Source organism: Nothobranchius furzeri, chromosome 18 (genome assembly GCF_043380555.1).
Source record: "Nothobranchius furzeri strain GRZ-AD chromosome 18, NfurGRZ-RIMD1, whole genome shotgun sequence".
Classification (NCBI taxonomy): domain Eukaryota; kingdom Metazoa; phylum Chordata; class Actinopteri; order Cyprinodontiformes; family Nothobranchiidae; genus Nothobranchius; species Nothobranchius furzeri.
The window spans coordinates 44717351-44737357 of NC_091758.1; the positions used below are offsets into that span (position 1 = coordinate 44717351).

At 46.4% G+C, this 20007-nt stretch overlaps 4 protein-coding genes across 4 annotated transcripts in view; 3 read left to right on the top strand and 1 right to left on the bottom strand.

The window, feature by feature from the left end:
• Nucleotides 1-4927, top strand: part of enpep (glutamyl aminopeptidase) — a 13289-nt gene extending 8362 nt beyond the window's left edge. The window contains exons 12-20 of the mRNA XM_070547129.1: nucleotides 843-979; nucleotides 1053-1108; nucleotides 1190-1340; nucleotides 1525-1598; nucleotides 2344-2448; nucleotides 2550-2723; nucleotides 3572-3712; nucleotides 4274-4355; nucleotides 4504-4927. Of these exons, the coding sequence (XP_070403230.1) occupies nucleotides 843-979; nucleotides 1053-1108; nucleotides 1190-1340; nucleotides 1525-1598; nucleotides 2344-2448; nucleotides 2550-2723; nucleotides 3572-3712; nucleotides 4274-4355; nucleotides 4504-4665 (1082 nt within the window). The 3' untranslated portion in view covers nucleotides 4666-4927. The remainder of the gene's footprint in view (nucleotides 1-842; nucleotides 980-1052; nucleotides 1109-1189; nucleotides 1341-1524; nucleotides 1599-2343; nucleotides 2449-2549; nucleotides 2724-3571; nucleotides 3713-4273; nucleotides 4356-4503) is intronic.
• Nucleotides 4928-5072: 145 nt separating this feature from the next.
• rrh (retinal pigment epithelium-derived rhodopsin homolog) lies at nucleotides 5073-12205 on the bottom strand. Its single transcript, XM_015969107.3, has 7 exons — nucleotides 11600-12205; nucleotides 7799-7989; nucleotides 6705-6804; nucleotides 6035-6188; nucleotides 5789-5957; nucleotides 5356-5534; nucleotides 5073-5275 (listed from the first exon to the last, which is right to left on the bottom strand). Exons 1-7 carry the CDS (start codon nucleotides 11709-11711, stop codon nucleotides 5170-5172), a joined length of 1011 nt encoding a protein of 336 aa, XP_015824593.3. The 5' UTR covers nucleotides 11712-12205; the 3' UTR covers nucleotides 5073-5169.
• Nucleotides 12206-12265: 60 nt separating this feature from the next.
• On the top strand, nucleotides 12266-16399 carry cox8a (cytochrome c oxidase subunit 8A). Its single transcript, XM_070547128.1, has 2 exons — nucleotides 12266-12487; nucleotides 16074-16399. The coding sequence occupies exons 1-2, from the start codon at nucleotides 12371-12373 to the stop codon at nucleotides 16167-16169; spliced, it is 213 nt and encodes a 70-aa protein (XP_070403229.1). The 5' UTR covers nucleotides 12266-12370; the 3' UTR covers nucleotides 16170-16399.
• A 148-nt stretch (nucleotides 16400-16547) lies between these two features.
• On the top strand, nucleotides 16548-19357 carry LOC107391694 (glucosamine-6-phosphate isomerase 2). The gene is made up of 7 exons (XM_015969108.3): nucleotides 16548-17308; nucleotides 17394-17571; nucleotides 17646-17747; nucleotides 17851-18033; nucleotides 18471-18655; nucleotides 18725-18899; nucleotides 19011-19357. The coding sequence occupies exons 2-7, from the start codon at nucleotides 17448-17450 to the stop codon at nucleotides 19067-19069; spliced, it is 828 nt and encodes a 275-aa protein (XP_015824594.1). The 5' UTR covers nucleotides 16548-17308; nucleotides 17394-17447; the 3' UTR covers nucleotides 19070-19357.
• Nucleotides 19358-20007: the final 650 nt, after the last annotated feature.

Genomic DNA, 20007 nt, shown 5'->3' on the forward strand with positions numbered 1-20007 from the left:
GTTTCAGGTCCTCACATCCACACCTGGAAGGTTTCAGGTCCTCACATCCACATCCTGAAGATTTCAGGTCCTCACATCCACACCTGGAAGGTTTCAGGTCCTCACATCCACACCTGGAAGGTTTCAGGTCCTCACATCCACACCTGGAAGGTTTCAGGTCCTCACATCCACACCTGGAAGGTTTCAGGTCCTCAAATCCACACCTGGAAGGATTTAGATCCTCACACCCACATCCTGAAGGTTTCAGGTCCTCACATCTACACCTGGAAGGTTTCAGGTCCTCACATCCACACCTGGAAGGTTTCAGGTCCTCAAATCCACACCTGGAAGGATTTAGATCCTCACACCCACATCCTGAAGGTTTCAGGTCCTCACATCCACACCTGGAAGGTTTCAGGTCCTCACATCCACACCTGGAAGGTTTCAGGTCCTCACACCCACATCCTGATATTTTTCAGGTCCTCACATCCACACCTGGAAGATTTCAGGTCCTCACACCCACACCCTGAAGGTTTCAGGTCCTCACATCCACACCTGGAAGGTTTCAGGTCCTCGCATCCACACCTGGAAGGTTTCAGGTCCTCACATCCACACCTGGAAGGTTTCAGGTCCTCACATCCACACCTGGAAGGTTTCAGGTCCTCACATCCACACCTGGAAGGTTTCAGGTCCTCAAATCCACACCTGGAAGGATTTAGATCCTCACACCCACATCCTGAAGGTTTCAGGTCCTCACATCCACACCTGGAAGGTTTCAGGTCTTACACCCACATCCTGAAGGTTTCAGAAGAGTATGAGCTGGTTTAGGGAGACACATTTAAATCCTTTCTCGTCTCTTTCAGATCATGTCATCAGTGCCTACTCGCTCGCAGCAGACGGGCTGCTAAAGGTCAACAAGGATCACATCGGCTTCTACAGGGTGAACCATGAGGACCATATGTGGACCTTCATCAGTGATCAGCTTCTAACCAACCACTCGGTACCGCTGGTCTCAGAGCCCCAGGTCTTTCTGAATGTTTCCATCACATCACCTGAGTTTGTGTCTCTAACAGGTGTTTGACGCCGCTGATCGCTCCAGCTACATGGATGATGTTTTTGCTCTCTCCAGGTCAGAAGCTAAAGAGCAGAACCGTCTAACGCCTCCCTGAGTCGATCAGAGACCAGTAACACATTCTGATGCTGTTTCCAGAGCTGATGTTGTAGATTATGGAAACGCCTTTAATCTCACAAAGTATCTGATAAATGAGTCGGATTACATCGTGTGGAACCGCGTCTCCTCCTCCATCGCCTACGTCAGAGACATGATGTCCAACAACCCACAGCTTTACCCAAAGTTCCAGGTGAGCTGCTGGTAGGAGGTGATCAAAGAACATTTGAGAACATGGAGGCTCCTGTGACATCAGCTCGTTTGGTAGGGTCAAAGTTCACGCTTCATCCTGTAAATGATAGATTGTTGTTCTGGTTATTTGTGGCTTTCAGCTGCTCTGTGTTTGTGTTTTATTTAAGAAAAACTTTTATTTGTAGAAACTGTTTGGTGATCTCGTCAAACCCGTTTCTGCAGAAGTTGGATGGACGGATGAAGGAACACAAAGCCAACGGTACCAGCTGTGTGTGTGTGTGTGTGTGTGTGTGTGTGTGTGTGTGTGTGTGCGTGCGTGTGTGTGTGTGTGTGTGTGTGTGTGCGTGTGTGCGTGTGTGTGTGTGTGTGTGTGTGTGTGTGCGTGCGTGTGTGTGTGTGTGTGCGTGCGTGTGTGTGTGTGTGTGCATGTGTGTGCGTGTGTGTGTGTGTGTGTGTGTGTGTGTGTGCGTGAGTGTGTGTGTGTGTGTGTGTGTGTGTGTGTGAGTGTGTGAGTGTGCGTGCGTGCATGCGTGTGTGTGTGTGTGTGTGTGTGTGTGTGTGTGTGTGAGTGTGTGAGTGTGCGTGCGTGCATGCGTGTGTGTGTGTGTGTGTGTGTGTGTGCGTATGTGTGTGTGCGTGCGTGTGTGTGTGTGTGTGTGTGTGCGTATGTGTGTGTGCGTGCGTGTGTGTGTGTGTGTGCGTATGTGTGTGTGCGTGCGTGTGTGTGTGTGTGTGTGTGTGTGTGTGTGCGCGCGTGTGTGTGCGTGTGTGTGTGTGTGTGTGTGTGTGAGTGTGTGAGTGTGCGTGCGTGCGTGCGTGTGTGTGTGTGTGTGTGTGTGCGTGTGTGTGCGTGTGTGTGTGTGTGTGTGTGTGCGTGTGTGTGCGTGTGTGTGTGTGTGTGTGTGTGTGTGCGTGAGTGTGTGTGTGTGTGTGTGTGTGTGTGTGTGTGTTTGCGTGTGTGTGTGTGTGTGTGTGTCTTTGCTTATATATTCTGCTTGTTTCAGGCTTCTGAGGGAAACTGTGCTCAGCATCTCATGTCAGATGGGAAACACAGACGATCTGAACGAAGCCTCTCGTATTTTTGATGAGTGGATCTCTGGAACTCTCGGGTCGGTTCTTCTAACCAAACTAGCCGGGTTTCCTTCAGGGCTTTAAGTCCCAGCTTTGGCAGTAGCATCATTTTCACCCTTCTTGACCTTTGGACCTGCAGCAGCGTGCCAGTGAACCTGAGGCTTCTCGTTTATCGATATGGAATGAAGCAATCGGGAACTCCGGAGAAGTGGAACATCATGTTCCAGAGGTATAAAAGCTCCTCTCTGGCTCAGGAGAAGGACAAGCTGCTGTATGGCCTGGCGTCTGTGGAGAACATCCAGCTGCTCTCCAAGTAAGTAAAACAGTTTAAACCATCAGAAAGTTCTGAAGAAAAGAAAAAGTCCAGAAGTTTTATTCTTCTCTGTGTTTCTGTAATTTATGGAAGTCCCAAACTGCCACATCAGAATCAGAATCAGAATCAGAAGGTTTTATTGCCATATGTGTGCCGAGTCACAACATTAGGAAATTGCTGCGGTATTTTGGTGCAGAAGGTAAGATAGAAAAAAATTAATTAAGAGATAAGCAAATATAAGAACTAATAAAACACTCATGATAAAATTATTAATGTAAAAAGTGGCAAGAATTAGAGAAGCAGCTATCTACTCCGTGTAGGTATTAATCTGAGTGTTTGCTGAATGTCTCAAGCACAGCATCGGGTCACGTGACTGGGACCAGTCAACTTGAGTGGGCTGCCCTAGGATGTTCACTCAAAAGTCCAACTGCAGAGGGGAAGAAACTGTTTTTGTGGCGAGAGGTTCTGGTCCGAATGAATCTGAGCCTTCTGCCAGGCTCCACACCTGGAAGCCTGGCACATGCACATGCAGAACCAAAAGGTCCCATTCAGAACCATAAGGTCACATGGTCAATGGGTTTCACAGTCATAATTATTCAGTATAAACAAAATGGTTATGTTATTATTATGATGCTCAGATCATATTTATGATCTAATCAGAATAATGACTGAATGAATTCTGACATTCGGATTTAAATATAGTAATTGTTTCAAATCACAGTAATTGTGTCACAATTATGTAGTTTTAAAGTCCCGTTGTTGAGACTGAAAGTGAAGAAAAGTCGAGTTTTTCAGAAGAAAATGAGTTTTTCCATCTTTAACCCGTATGAAATAAATCTGTCCGTCAGGCTCCTGGAGGCGACTAAAGATGAGGCTGTGGTGAGGACGCAGGATGTGTTCACCGTGGTCAGATACGTGTCGTACAACCCGCTGGGTCAGAGCATGGCCTGGGACTGGGCCACCTTAAACTGGGACTACCTGGTCAACAGGTAGGTCCTGCTGGAGCAAATGCTGGTAATCTCTCAGATAACATGAAACACACCTGGAAGCTTATCTGCCTCATTATTATTGGTACCCAGGAGTTAAGCCCCGCCTCCTGGCAAGTGATGACCTCATAAAACGGTCACGGTGCAAATTCACCTGATGCATGTGAATCAAATGTTTCTGATCACTTTTCGGCTCAAAGATTTATGATGAAACACTTTTTTATGATTCAAAACCAGGAAGTCATTGCTGATAGGATCGGCCAATCAGAGTTGAGCTTGCTGAGAGGAAACATGTTGGAACATCTCAACGTTTCAAAGTCCAGAGCGAAAACGAACCACTGAATCCAGATTGAGTTGTTGATTATTAATAAATAATCCACCAGAGATTAAAGGGGATTATGATTAAATTAGACATGTTTGGGTTAAGTAGTTTTAGATGTTCTGTTCATTCTTTAAAACCATCATATTTTAGTCCTCCCACGGAAACTTGGTTCACATCAGAGTGGCACCTCGTCTCGTCATCAAGATGCTTTTATTTTGTTGATGGTTGTTTTATTTTGACAGATTCACCATCAACGACAGGAACCTGGGTCGGCTGCTCTCTGACATCACTTCCTCCTACAACACGGAGTCCCAGCTGTGGAAGGTCAGACCTTGTCTTCGGTGTTTTCACCAGTTCACGGCGCTCCGACTTCCCTCAGAGCCAGCCTGAAACAAACAGGAGATGGACGCAGCTGGAGTTCTGGTTCAGGTTCTGAATGTTCTTGACACGTTCCTCTGCTTCGCTTCTCCAGATGACAAACTTCTTCAACCTGAATTCAGACGCCGGAGCCGGAGAGATGCCCAGGAGGCAGGCGCTGGAGAGGGTGAGGAACAACATCGAGTGGCTGAAGAGCAACGAGAACGAGATCAGAACCTGGCTTGAGAGCAACGTGGGACCAAGCAGGAACCTTTAAAAGGAACAGATCCAGCACTTCCTGCAGAAACATTCCGGACTGAACCATTTTTATTTAGTTTGGGATAAAAGCGAATCAGTAAAAATCACCAGGAAGAGCAGGAAAACACATCAGCAGTAGCTTTTATTGTCTTCCTTTGGATGGTCGGTCTTCTGCGAAGGAACATATTCCTAACTGGATTTGTGCCTTTCCCTGTTTTTCTGATGCGTTTATTTAATTATAAAATAAATCATCCCAGAAATGGGAATCTCAGGAACACCGACGCTGGGATCTGGGATTCCTTTTCTGACGATAAAATATTTAAAGCAACATGAGGAAGACAACCAGATGCTCAGCTGCTGACGCTGAGTCCTCTGAAAGCAGCTGAGCATCTGAAACGTCTCCGTAAATCAAAGAGCCGAGGCAGAAACTGTCCAAAATACTTTTAATGCTGCAGAAATCATCAGGAAACATTCAGCCCAGCTCGGAATGCCGGGATGTTACAAACACGAATCCATCTCCTCCTCACTGGGTCAGAGGCTGCTGGGAGGTCGTCATGGCAACCTGGGTGCTGATGTTGACCCGCTGCCTGGTCTGACACCGGATCATCCCAATGATTGCTCGTCTGAACCTGCAGGAACGCATCAACGTCAGTAGCCCTGAACCTCCTGGTCAGCACCACATGTCCCGCCCACATCGGGAAACACTCACTTTTTGTTGGCGATCACGTAGATGCAGGGGTTGTAGAAGGTGGAGGACTTGGCGAAGAGGGGAGCGATGATGGCCATGGAGGCGGGGATTGTCTTCGGGTCCCCAAACGACGCCCAGAGACACACCAGAGAGTATGGAGACCAGGCTACCAGGAACATGACGATCATAACGATGGACATCTGGTGGAGACATGAAGAAGATCTGTAGATGTTTCCACTCAGGTCTGGTTCAAAGCAGGACGTCAAACTCATGTTCTAAATAAATCCTGGTCCTGACTGATGACCGAACCTCGTGTCCACATTCGGCCCCCGGGCCTTCTGTTGGACGCACCTGATTTAAAGTCCTTCCTGTGTTTTTTGTTACGTGATGAGTCATGAGGACGTTTAGCTGATCTACAGGAAACCACCTGAGGCGGTTCTGGTTCTGGTCTCACCTTGGTGACGTCCATCTGGTCGGACCAGTCCACATTGATGCTGTCCAGACAGTTACTGGCCTTGTATCTCCTGACGGTGACCGACACGTTGTAGTAGCAGTAGAACATGATGGACAGAGGAACCAGGAAGTTCACAGCGATCACCGCCATGGTGTAGGACACGAAGGACCTGTAGAGGAGAACCTGTTTCAGACCTGAGCGGACCAGAACCACTGAGCGTCTCATCATCAACATCTGGAGACTCACGCGTCGTTCTGCCTCCAGTTGATGGTACATGTGGCGCCAGTCGGGTCGGGGGCGTAACTGGCCCAGCCCACGATGGGCATGGAGGACCAGAAGACGGCGTTGAGCCACGCGGCCAGAATCAGAGCGCTGTAGGATCTACTCGTCATTTTCTGCCCTGCAGAAGCAAACCAGACACATTTAATCAGAATCAGAACTTTTCTGCTGATTTTAAATCATTCGCTTCACGAAGGTGGAGTGGGCGGAGCCTATCGCTGCAGGATCATTCATTCTAAATTATTATGATTTATATTATATTACTAAAAATAAAACTTAACAACTGAAGGAAAATGATGAAAGTGAATTCATCCAACAGTAATTACACTAATACTTAATTATTATAGAGAATAAAACCCAAATCTGTTCTCAGTGATGCATCTGTTGTGTGAGCACTGAGCAGCACGAACGTATCAAACAGCCCGGCAGTAAAACCCATTTTTAGATGGCACATTATTGTTTATAAGCCTCTAATCATAAGAGACTAAGAAAACAAAGATTTATTTTTAAATTGCTGTTTGACCAGCAGCTCTCTGCTGCAACTGCTCGATGAGTCCCTTTCCAAAATGGCCGACTTGCAGCTGATTAAACAGCACGACCCTGATCAGGTGTGTGGTTCAGGTGAAACGTGAGTCACCAATATCAGGTCTGCAGATGGTCAGGTAGCGGTCGAGGGCCACCACCGTCAGCAGGCCGATGCTCGCCATGCCAAAGAAGATGTTCAGAGCTGCGTAAATCTGCAGAAACAGGCGGGAAAACAGCTGATTTGTGTCATTCCTCAGCATTTTAGTCCATGGCTCAGAAAAAGTCAAATAATTCTGGTGAAATTATTTAGTTTAGTCAAGTTTAAATAAAGATAGACTGAACTTCATTATTTTGATGTTAAAACACGGATAGAATAACTGTCTCCACTTCTGATTCAGTGTGTGTGTGTGTGTGTGTGTGTGTGTGTGTGTGTGTGTGTGTGTGTGTGTGTGTGTGTGTGTGTGTGTGTGTGTGTGTGTGTGTGTGTGTGTGTGTGTGTAGTGTGTGTGTGTGTGTGTGTGTGTGTGTGTGTGTGTGTGTGTGTGTGTGTGTGTGTAGTGTAATCTGCACAAAGAATCCCAACACGAGCCCCGCTGGCGTTAACAGACTCCGTAAGCTCCCACTCACAGCAGCTTACAATAACCTTCATTATAACGGTTTCTTCCCAAGGGTTAGGAAGTTTCAGAATTCCTTTCAGGCATCGTCATCATGAGCAGCTCTTCTGATCTCCCAGAATTCCTGAATCCCGAGGAGTCTGCAGGAAACCGCTGTGGTCCAGATCAACAATCCTTGAAACTCTCTGAAGGTCTGGAGGATTTCTCACCACTAAATCATTCAGGCACTATAAAACCCTCCTAACTCAAGGGATGAGCCTTGTGTCACACAGAAACATCTAGCAGAACCAGTTTAAACTGGATCTGTGATTCCAGCAGCCTGCCATAGAAACAGGTAGTTATGTTTATCTGGAAAACTGCTGTTTGATCCCAATCCTGGTCCTCCAAAATCACCATCATGCTCTAACACACCTGGATCACCTGTTCAGCAGCAGCCTGGTTGATTAAAACCAGGTGTTTTAGCAGGATGGTGTCCCTGGAGGGTCAGGTTTGGACACCACCGTGTTACAGCTCTCTCTGTAGACATGAGTGTTTTTCTGCTGAAGACAAGTCACACCGGGACGCTGCCCATGACACGTTTCTGCCTCCCCACCTGACAGCCGTTGTAGCCGAACTTCCAGCTTCCGTGGATGTCTGATGCAGCCGACATGGGATAACCGATGCCGGCCACTCCGATGTCGGTGAAGGCCAGGTTGATGATGATGAAGTTGGTGGCTGTGCGAAGCTCTCTGAACTTCACAAACATCATCAGCACCACGATGTTACTGGCGAGGCTGATGACCCCTGAGAGGAGAAGGAGCTCAGAGATCAAACATCAGCTGTTTTTATCTTCTGCAGTTGTTGTTTCAGACGCTTGATTAGAAAAGTAACCATTTAGGATCCATCCGTGTTTCCAACAGGAACAAAGCGCTGCTCTTTCCCTGTTTGCTCTGATTTTAGTCTCACAGGTCAAACTGAGTTGTCCCATGTTTGGCCGCCAGAGGGCGCCATAAGCTCCCACCACTGGGCCCAGTCTAATTACTGGATAAGTCACATAATAAATAAATGATTCGTCTGAATGCACACAGTCACGCTTCTTATAAACCCTAAAATGTTTAATATTTAATGATTTACAGGAAAGGTTTTTTTCCAGATGTTCCACATCGTGTGGAAATCAGGAAACCAGAAAGACTTTAGTTTGAGATTTAAACACATGAAAATGTTTTTATTTCTTTGCTCCAGAACAAAAAAACTCAACACGCTTTTTATCTTTATTTGGGAAAAATGTTCCCACTTTCTAACGATCCAGTTCCACATCCTAAACACAAGTTCACCAAGGAACCAGGTTCTGGTTCTGGTCTGGTTTCCTTTCTACAAACATGTCTGCATGTGTCCAACAGAACCGGGTCACCTTCATCACCTTTCTGGTTCTCCTCCTTCAGGACCGGGTCAGAACTGCACCCTAACCCGTCCTCTCTGCAGCAGGAGCAGAATGTGGTTTGTGGGCCTCCCTGGACCAGATGTGGTCCTGAAGGCACCAGAACTATGATCCGGGGTTTTGGACCTGGTGCTGACACAGTCTAGATTATCGTTTTCCTTTTTGGTTCTGGAGCAAACAGGGTCCATTCCTTCCAACAGCGGTTTGGAATATGGGTTCATCTGATCCACGTTCCGTGATTCTGGTTCATTTTCTTTTAATTTCATTTATTCATAAAGCCCCTTCTGCGACCAAGCAGCCGCCCAAGGTGCTGAACACAACACAATAAAAACACAAAACCATCAGAATAAAATATAACAATCGTAAAACCAACATAAAATCAATTAAAAGAGGAGAGTAAAAGCGAAAAATAAAATCCTGAAAAAGATTAAGAGGCCGGGGCATCGAAACCGAGTAAAATTTGCTAATCCTGGAATGCCTTGACAAAAAAATGGGTCTTAAGGCGAGTCTTAAAAACCCCCAATGAGGGTGACTGATGCACCACCAAAGGCAACTGGTTCCAAAGTGCAGCCAGGTGCCAACACCGAGAACGGACAGTCCCCCCGTGACCTGCACTTGGTGCGTGGAACGATCAACGTCTCCCTGCCGGCTGAGCGAAGGGCCCGCGAAGGGGCGTGTCTATGCAAAAGGTTGCCAAGGTATGCTGGAGCCGATCCTTGTAAGGCCCTGTATGCAAGCACCAAGACCTTGAATTTTGCCCGGTATTGCACAGGCAGCCAATGAAGGGATGCCAACACAGGGGTGATATGTTCCCTGCGCCTAGTGCCTGTCACGAATCTAGCGGCTGAGTTTTGAACTAACTGCAAGCGTGCTACCGCACCCTGACCAAGGCCGGCATACAGGGCATTGCAGTAGTCGAGCCTTGAAAGAACAAAAGCGTGTGTGGCAGTCTCTAGATGTACTCTGGACAGCAGGGGCTTAACTCTGGCTAGTCGGCGTAAGTAAAAAAACACGATTGCACAACCTGGTTTATTTGCACGTCGAATTTAAGGCTGAGTCCAGTTGCACTCCCAAATTTCGGATGGTGGTCTTCATGTTAGATGCTAAAGGGCCCAGATTCACAGCATCGCATGGGCGTGTAGACATGCCAGAGCTAAGTACAGTTACTTCAGTTTTAGCGTCATTCAGATGTAAAAAGTTTGTAGCCATCCAGGAGCGCACATCCTCTAAGGCATCTACAAGCTTTGATATTGACCCATCAGCCCCCCGCTGAAGGGGGAGGTAGATCTGACAGTCGTCAGCATAAAAATGAAAACGCATGCCGAACCGCCGAAGAAGATTCCCCAACGGTATTAGGTAGATGGCAAAAAGAAGCGGACCCAGTACAGACCCCTGTGGCACACCCCACTTGAGTCCCACCCAGGTCGAGGAGGTTTCACCTACACTGACACAAAAACTCCTGTCGGATAAGTAGGAGCGTAGCCATTGTAGGGCTGCACCGGTAATTCCCGCCCAGTGTTGTAGCCGATCCAAAAGTATGTCATGATCGACCGTGTCACAGGCCGCAGACAAATCTAGCATCCCCCCCCCGTCACAAGCTAAAAAAGCATCATTAAGAACCATTAAAAGTGCAGTCTCGGTACCGTGACCTGCTCTGAACCCTGACTGAAAGCTCTCCCAGAGTTCGTGAGTGTCTAAAAATGCAACCAGCTGTAAATATACAACCCTCTCAAGCAGCTTATGGGCCATTGCCATCTGTACCGGGTCGGCCCGGGCCGGGTAGCCCCAGTCGGCCCCAGCCTGGCCCGGTTGATTCCACACATCCTTGCCTTAAGCCCATGTGGGCTGATTCTACCCACCAATCAGAGGCTTGCTCTAATGAAAGGTGTGAATTTGCTGTCAGCAGTGGGTGTGTTGGCCCTGGTCGGCCTGAAGCAGACCCCCTCCAGAAGAGGGCTGAGAATGAGCCTTGGTTGGCCCGGAAAAATACCAGGCCACCCAGATATGTAAACAACCTACGCTACCCGGCCCGGGCCGACCCGGTACAGGTGGGAATGACCCATTAGATAAGTAAGGTAGATGTGAGATAGGTCTGTAATTGGCTAACACAGCCTCCTCCATCCCCTTCTTTTTCAGCAGCCGTCGTACAACAGCCCTCTTAAAAGTAAGGGGAACCACACAAGAGGCCAGACGGGTGTTTAAGATAACCAGTATATAAGGGGCCAGAACAGAAAACACCTCCTTAAGCATCTTTGGGGGAGGAGCATCATGAGGGGAACCAGAAGGTTTTTGCTTATAAAGGAGTTCCTCTAGCGCTGTCATGGATATATTCTGGAAGGCTGGCAGGCTTGCCCTGAGTGGCATAGGTGCCACGAAAACAGGAGTGCGGCCTACAATAGCAGCCCGAATCATCGCTACCTTGTCCACAAAGTAGTGAAGGAAATCTTCACCCTAACCCATCGCAGCCGTGGACCTGGAGGCAGAAGTTGCAGTTTCCAGTACTGACTCAGTCACCTGGTTCTGCTCCATCTCAGATGGAGCCCAGAGGAGTGGGCACCACCTCTTGGTTCTGGTCTGATTAGTAGTCTGTAGAACCTGAGTTTCCTAAAGTGATCCTGGTTCAGGTGGTTCTAGGGGTCAGAGGTCACACCGGTCCATCTTAGACCTGCTGGGTCCTTTAAACTGGAACCTTTCCCGATATCCGTGTAGGAAAAACCGTGGAATCCATCCGTTTCTCAGACTGGATCCTCTGAGCATCTCAGTCTGAACTAGAAACGGGTTTTAGACCAAATCCATCGGTTAGAAATGAAACTTTGAGTGTTTAAACTCATCTTAAACCTTTAATCTTAACTAAAACAAAACAAACGTCTTGCAGGATAAACAATCCTAAATGCGTTTTCTCTGCTGTTTCTGAGCCGTCTGGTGATTTTATCAACATCAGCAAAACCAAAGAAGTGGATCTGTTCCACCGGTTACCTGCTGTTATCAGATATCCAGCCACGACGTTGTGCTCCAGCTGGGTGAACGCACTTCTCCCTCCATAAGAAGCAACATCATCAGAAACGTTAAACGTTGAACCCATCCCCATGAAGCGAACAACAGCGGCAGTAAAAATGGACAAATCTTTTAAAATCAGAGTAAAAGAGCAGAGAGGCAGGGTTGTGAAATGAAAAGCTGCTGGATTATTACATTCCTGCTCCGCTCTCAGCTGGCAGTTTGTACACAAGACAGGATTACAGCTCACGAGGATTAAAAGCTGGTTTCTAACATGATCCACGTTACAACAGAGTTAAAGTTTGATCAGCTTCATAATGGAGACTCCACAGGAGTCTCAACTGGATTAGCAGACGGGTTTAAACCCTCTGGGACCAAAGACTTTTATCGTAGCGTAGAATCAGTCCACTGCAGTCCTCAGACCACAAACAGCTTTGGTCAGGACACAAAAACCCTAGAATAAATAAACACGTCCTGCTGCTAATGTCCTGCTATGTGGACAGCTAACACTCATTTACAACACATGATCTCAGCTGACTTTTAGAAAATAAAATTTATCTTCAGTAATGAAAGTTTTTTTCCCCCAAGAGCTGAAACCTGATTCTGGTAGCAGAACTCCTCCAGACCGGCAGGTGGCGCTGGTCGAGCTGCCGCCCGCTGACACTGCAGTAAACCGGTCATCTCCGCCCAGCGCTGAACCGCTAGCTTCACCTCCACACATCTTCTGGCATCGTAGCAGATAAAACTGACAAAATGCCGATGTTGCTGAGGACCATCGCCCGCCGCGCCGGTCCTTTCCTCCGGGGAAACACCATGACTCAGTCGGCGAACCTGTACACCAAACCGGCGAAGGAGAAGATCGGACCAGTCGTGAGTACCTAACTGAAGCTAACGTGATGCTAACAGTTAGCATCTGTCCTTGACTGTCGAGGTCACAAATGTTCCTTCAGCAGGAAAATTAACAACAAAAACCAACAATAATTAATTCATGTGTTAGTTTGCTGTTTCGCGAATTGTTTGTTTTAAAAGATAATATTCAAATTAATTGAGATATTAAAACTTTGCTTCCTGTTTCAATTCAATTCAATAATTTATTTCACTCAAAGTTTAAATATGCAAACTTCAAATTAGAATATAAGCATTCAAGTGAAGTGAGTGTTTAAGTCGAGTTAGGCTGAAGTTCGGAAACAGTTTAGCTTCAGAACTTTCTAAAACTCATTTTCGACTCCTGATTTAAAATATTCTGAGATCCTATTAAGGCTCATATAAACCATCACCCTCTTCGTGTCTGCCGGTGTTTATTTTAATCACCCAAATGGGATTGAAGGTAAAATGTCGCGATGTTTTCACGCTGCTGTCAGTCTGGTAAAAATCTCCCAATAACGTAAAAATGAAAACCTAATAGTTTTTCCAGGTGATCGGGTCTGTTTTGGTCTGAAAGACGAATCGATCTGGAATAAAACACAGCCAAAGTTGGATCATCTCCTGGAGTAGTATAATAAATTAAAACTTATATTAAATAAATGTAAAATAGTTGCTACAGAAAAGTGTTGCTTCCACTCATCGAGCTAAATATTACATATAATTTAAATATCAGTTTTAGTGGTAAATGCTGTTTGGATGTGGGAGTAAATGTTCAACCTGCTCTGTTTACTGTGGTAATATCAGGTTAATGTTAGCACAGCAGCTTGGTCTCGGCAGTCAGAAAGGTTAACGAGTCGACATGAACTCCGATTGTGAATTCTTTAACATCCATGGTCGGTCTCGGTCGTCACGCCTCACATGTGCCACTGTCGCGTGCCCGTCCCATTTACCGGTTCCTTTAAAACCCAGTTCCGTTAGAACTTATGAGACGGTGCATCCATCAGGGTTCGGGGGTGTATCGACGAGCATAATCGTACTAGATCCGGGTTTGGACTATCTAATTAGAATCTTGTCTTTTATTTTAAAGGTGAAATGACTTGCACGAATAGCCAGCCCCAGAGTGCTACACTTCTTTTAAACTCGTTACCTTTTGGTTAAGATACTAGAGAGAAGTCTGGAGGCAAGCCAAGCCTCTCAGCAATTGTTTGGATTACCCGGAATTAATTGCGCCTCTAACAGCTTATGTGGGAGGTTGGCAACTATAAAATGATTTATGCTAGTTGATCAGGCTATCATAAGTTTATCAATTTATTTATTAATCCAACCTTCCAGCTGATTAGAGACTTTTTCAACCTGCAATCAGAGCCAAAATAACCTCGAATATTTTGCTTTTATCGCCCTTAAGACAACTCGTTACCCGCAAGGAGGGAGAAGTTAAAACTTCCCTTATCTTAAGGTTTCTTTATATTATTCTGTTATAAACTGTAAAGTAAGTCCTGATAATTCAGAGACCGACCTTCGACATGCTTACCTCTGTGCAATTTATGGCCAGGGCTCCAAACGTGAAGCTTTGGAGAAAACCTGAAAGAATCAGGATTATGTTTCTTTTTCAAAAAAGGTTTATTACAAAATCAAAATACAAAAATGGGTAAAGTAAAAAACAACTACTATCCCCCACGGAGGAATTAGTTCAAAATGATTAAATAAGAGTCAGTTTACACCAGCTCTCGTCTTCTCAGAATCTCCCCAAGAACGAAGCCTGAAGCACTCTCTAGAAGAACCCTGCTCGATCTGAGCTGCATCCTTTTATATCACTTCTGAGACTGCTCTAAACAATGCAAGAGTCACAAGTCATTCTCTCCTGACAGTTTAGGTCAAGGGGTCATCTACCAGATACACTTTTTTAGCTCTACATAAGACATTTAGTATCATTTCACTACATGCAGTATTCACATGAGGGCACAAAAGTTACATTCTGCACTCCTGGAATGAGAGCACAGGTCATAAATCTTCATATTGGTAGCAAATTGTAGATCTTCTTTCAGCATTCCTGAGAGCTCCTGGGTCCAGCTGGGCTTCTCCTCACTCCATGCCATTCCTTCTTTTCCCGCCAGAGGTGGAGTTAGGGGCGGGCCCAGGGGTGTGTCCATGGGTGGATCTAGAGAAGACAGCTTGTCTTTTGACCCTTTGCCTAGTTCTGTCCTCACCAGCAAGTCCTGAACTCCTGTCCTCTTGACCCTTGTGTGACCCTTGTCTCTGACCACTGTTTCTAAGTCTTGACTGGTTGCTCGGGCTTGCAACACCACTAACCATCACTGACCCTCGTTGAGTGACAGGTGGGCCGCCCGTTTATTAACTTTTAGTCAGTTCACAAATTAGGAATACCTGCGGACACACAACTCAACAGTTAGTATTAGATTAACCCCCCAAGGTACTTTACAACACATCAGCCAATCGCCCACTCACGCACGAGTGGTGATGAGCTACAGCTGCCCTGGGGTGCACTGACGTCCCTCAGACCACCACCTATTTATTTCATTGTTAGTTGTTTTTGAGGTTTTGTTTTGACCAGATTAATCGAGTTTCACCTTTTCTCTGAACATCTGAAGATAATCCAGACAAACAGAATTCTGGCGGATCATAGTTGAGTCTAAATAATTTAACTAGTTTAGGAGTTTTCATGTTTTTGAACATTTCTGTAAAGTAGCAGGATGTCAGATGCACACAGTGATGGAGGCGACGCCCGCTGAACACAGGTGCCACCGGTCCCTCAGACCACCACCAGCAGACAAAGCGGAGTAAGTGTCTTACCCAAGGACACAGCGGCAGCATCATATGGTCAGAGCTGGGATCAAACCTGCAACCTCCTGAGTTACTGCTGTCCCCAAGACAGCGCATTGTGCGCTCTGCTGAGAAGGTGATTGGCTGCAGCCTTCCATCTCTCCAGGACCTGCACGTCTCCAGAACTCGGGGGCGTGCAGGTCGGATAGCAGCTGACCCTTCGCACCCGGGTCACAGACTTTTTGAGCTGCTTCCCTCAGGCAGGAGGTTACGGTCGATCCGGACCAGAACCTCCCGCCATAAGAACAGCTTCTTTCCATCTGCCGTTAGACTTGTGAACAGCTTATAAACACACAACCATGCTCGTCTTCGATACTTGACATAACGTCACGTTATCGGCCATATTACCTTTACCTGCCATTTTTTATAGCAAAGTTTTATGCTAGTTTATTATATTTTATTCTACATTATTCTATTTTTTAATTATATTATTCATGTTATATGTAGCACGTTAGTACTGAAGCAAGTTCCTAGTTTGTGAATTGTTTGTTCACTGACAATGGCAATAAACCTTTTCTGATTCTGAAATAAGACTATAATACAGCCCAAAGATCGGTTCATCAGATGCGTCGTGGACCTGAGATGTCTGGCGTGTCTGTTGCTCATGTCCACGTTTATAAAAATGCTGATTTACCATCCAGACTGATTATGATTCTACTTTCATCATTTGCTTGTCTAGCTTATAAAATCCTCTCCCCCAGACGTCTCGGATCTAGTTTGTTAATCATCTGCACCTCCGTCTGTTTTCCAGGAGACTTCTGTTGCTTTGGGCTTCTTCTCTCTCGCCATCCTGGGACCTTCTGGATGGATCCTGGCCCACCTGGAGGACTACAAGAAGAAAGAATAAAGTGGACTCTTCACCTGGTGGGCCCAGCCTCCGTCTCATCCTGGGACCATCAACGTTCAGCTGAAGAGAGAAGAACGTGGAACAAGTTTTCCTCTCCTCTACCTACCTCTGTAACAGCTCCTCGACATCCCAGTTACAACCCCACCCCTGCCCCGAAACAATGACTCTGAATCTTAACATTGATGTTGTTTATTTTTCCTGATGTTACAGAATTAAAATCTAAACTGAGAGGTCGGTGTTTGTGTTATTTTTTAGAGAAATTCCTTAAAATAGTTTTGCCTCAAAACTCCTGAAATCTTCTGCCAGGGGAACAAAAACAGATGTTTTTGCACCGAACCAACATCTGGAGGAAAAACCCTCATAGGCCAATGTTAACGTATCAGTTAAAACAGACACCTTATCTTTATTGTGACTTCACATCTTCAGTTAATCACACAAAAAGGCTGATCAGACAACGACCGGTCCAAACCAACTGGGTTTTAGCTCCAAATTTTCTCTGATCAGGAACCTTTAGTTTGGTTTTGGGACTGAAGTCAGATCCACCGTTTGTTCCTCTGAGATGAACCAGCAGTCTAATTGTCAGGAAGGTGAGTTTAACTAGTTAAATTAGTTTACTTGATGCTGTCAGCAGGAGTCGAAGTTTAAAGGGTTTTGTGTTTTGCTTGAAAGCTTTTTGCTTTCTTTGGGTATTTTTATGATGAGCTGAAGAGAGCATCAGGTTTTATTTGGATTGTGAGAAGAACCTGACCTCTGACCTCATGATCTAATCAGCTGAAGTCGATCATCGCTGATGCAGCAGCTTGTCTCATCAGATTCTGGAGACCCGAACCCAAGGGTTCAGGATGACTCAGCATCTTTTTAGCTAGACAGTGAAAACATCTACGGGTTCGTTGCAAAGAGAATAAATTAACGTATTGAATGTTTTTTCTACTCGGAGAAAGTTTCTCTGGTTTTATTAGTGAACATGTTAGAGTTTTAGTTGTCTTTAGCAGAAGAAAATAAGCCCTAAATATTTAGCTTTCTAAGACTTTTTGACCCTCGCGGACTCCCTTGCCTCCTGATTAGTCACGTGACTGCAGAGACTTCCTGCTTGATAAAAACAGATGTTCGGAGCAGAAAGTCCACATTTGGTGGTTCCGGTGAGTTGTTGTGACCTATCAGCAGCCCCAGACCGGCGGAAGCTCGGTTTTAATCGTTTTCCGGTTGTTTGTCTTTAACGTTCAGCTCAGAAACCGGAGGAGTTTCAGGTTCCGGTGAAGTTCGTTTGTTTTCGGAACCATGAGGCTGGTGATCCTGGACGACTACGAGCTGGCCAGCGAGTGGGCCGCTAAATACATCCGGAACCGGATCATCCAGTTCAGCCCGTCCGCAGACAGGTTCTTTACTCTGGGTTTACCGACAGGTGAGCTCCGGCGGACGCAGGTTGGGTGTCTCTGGTCCAGCTGTCTCTGAGTCCATGTCCCTGTGTCCTCGCAGGCAGCACTCCTTACGGATGCTACCAGAAGCTGATCGAGTTCCACAGGAGCGGAGATCTGTCCTTCAAATATGTGAAAACCTTCAACATGGATGAATATGTAGGTGAGTCCTTCTGCAGGTGGGAGCCTCGCACACCTGCAGGACACAGGTCACGTGTGTCCTCATCCTCAGCCTTCTGTTGTTGTGTCAAACCCAACCTCTGCAGGTCTGCCCCGCGCTCATCCAGAGAGCTACCACTCCTACATGTGGAACAACTTCTTCAAGCACATTGACATCGATCCGGCCAACGCTCACATCCTGGATGGGAACGCCAAGGACCTGGAGGCTGAGTGTCAGGCGTACGAGGAGAAGATCTCTGAGGCCGGAGGAATCCAGCTGTTTGTTGGAGGTACAGACCGAAGCCTGAAGCTGTTCTGTCTTCTTCTGCACCCAGAAGGTCAGCGAGTTGTTCCTCCCCAACGGAGGCGTTATCTTGATGAACAACGTGACCTTTCACCTCCACCTTCACCACTGTTGTTCCCGACAGAAACGTTAGAATCCGTACAGAGCTAACGGGCTCGGCCTGGAGCCGGATCACAGATGTTGAGCTGCGTGTGTCCCGAGAGCCACATGTTGTGAAGCCCTGAAGTCACGCTCGGCTGGTTCTGGTGACAGGCCCGTGTTTGGTGTCAGCCCAGGTCAGGCTCATCCCGATCAGCTGATCCGAAGCTGGATCTGGGACCAGAACCATCTGGTTCTTCTCTGGACTCCCAAACACACAAAGGCGTGACCCCTCCCAGTTCACGGCACACTTTTGTCGTCTAGCTGAAACATTGTTTTCTGCAGGAATCGGACCAGATGGCCACATCGCGTTTAACGAGCCCGGCTCCAGCCTCGTCTCCAGAACCAGAGTGAAGACGCTGGCGAAGGACACCATTGTGGCAAACGCTCGGTTCTTCGGTAATGACCTTTCCAAGGTTCCCACCATGGCTCTGACTGTGGGGGTGGGGACTGTCATGGACGCCAAGGAGGTCAGCCTGAGTGTTGGTGTTCCTGCTGTTGCTCCTGAGGTTCTGCTCTGACGGGTTCTCCTCCTGCAGGTGCTGATTCTCATCACTGGAGCTCATAAAGCCTTCGCCCTGAACAAGGCCATCGAGGAGGGCGTGAACCACATGTGGACCGTGTCTGCCTTCCAGCAGCACCCCCGCACCATCTTCGTCTGCGATGAAGACGCCACTCTGGAGCTCCGAGTCAAAACCGTCAAGTATTTCAAAGGTACCAGTAGAACCAGGAGATGACCCATTTAGTTGTGAATCTCCAGATTTAATGAGCATCAGATCAGAAGGTCCAGACGATGGTTTTATTTGATGGTTCTTCTTCTTGTAGGTTTGATGCATGTTCATAATAAACTGGTGGACCCGGTTCTCAGCATGAAGATCCAGTGAAACCAAAGTCCGACGAGGAGTTCTGGAGACTGCAGGATTCAACTGGAAGTGGATGAATCCGATTTTAGCCCATTTGTTCTGATCCAAATTCGTCATCTTGACTGAATTTATGACAGATTAGTACAAATTCCCGGTAAAAGGGAGTATTTTTGTTTTGGTTACAACATTCCTACCTGGGTTTCCTCCTGCTTTGTTACATTTTTGACTCCTAATGTGGGATTTTGCACATCCGTGTACTGTAGTCACTCTTTATACTAGAAACAAATAAAACTTTACTAAACTTTTTAACTCGTGGTTTTTGTCCTTTAATAGAAAAGTGAACGGAGTCATTTTGTTGGTGCAATAGCACTAGTACACCACCAGGGGGCACTCCTCCCAAACAACAGGCCGCATCAGCTAGGTGGAAACTCATTTTATTTATTTGGACAAAACACGAATAATTAGTTTTTTTAAATAACATTTTGATTAAAGAGTAAGTCACCCCCCTACACTTCTGTTTGAAAGGAGAGGGAAACAAACCAGAAAAAAGCTTTTCTACAAGCATCAATAAGACCCAGAGACATGTTTTATGCATCAGTAGAAATCCGGCTGGAGCTGAAATGGAACGTGTTTTGGTTGTAAACGTCAGGTATCACCGCACCTGTTAGACTCCCGTGCTCTAACGGTGTCCTCTGTCTGTCCCCTGAGGAGGACAGCTGAGACATGTCCAGGTGAACGTAACGGGTGGAGTTCGGTTCTCCTGACCTCTGATCCTTTAGTTCCTGATCAAACTTTACGGAGACGATTATTTGTAATGAGATACGGCATTCAGCTCTTTATTAATATGCATGGAGATCATTTACATGATGAGGAGACTGATTAATAAATCTGGATCCATCTGAATATGAAATGTGTTTAATCAGACGTACATGAAGGTTGAACTTTCAACATGCAGACAG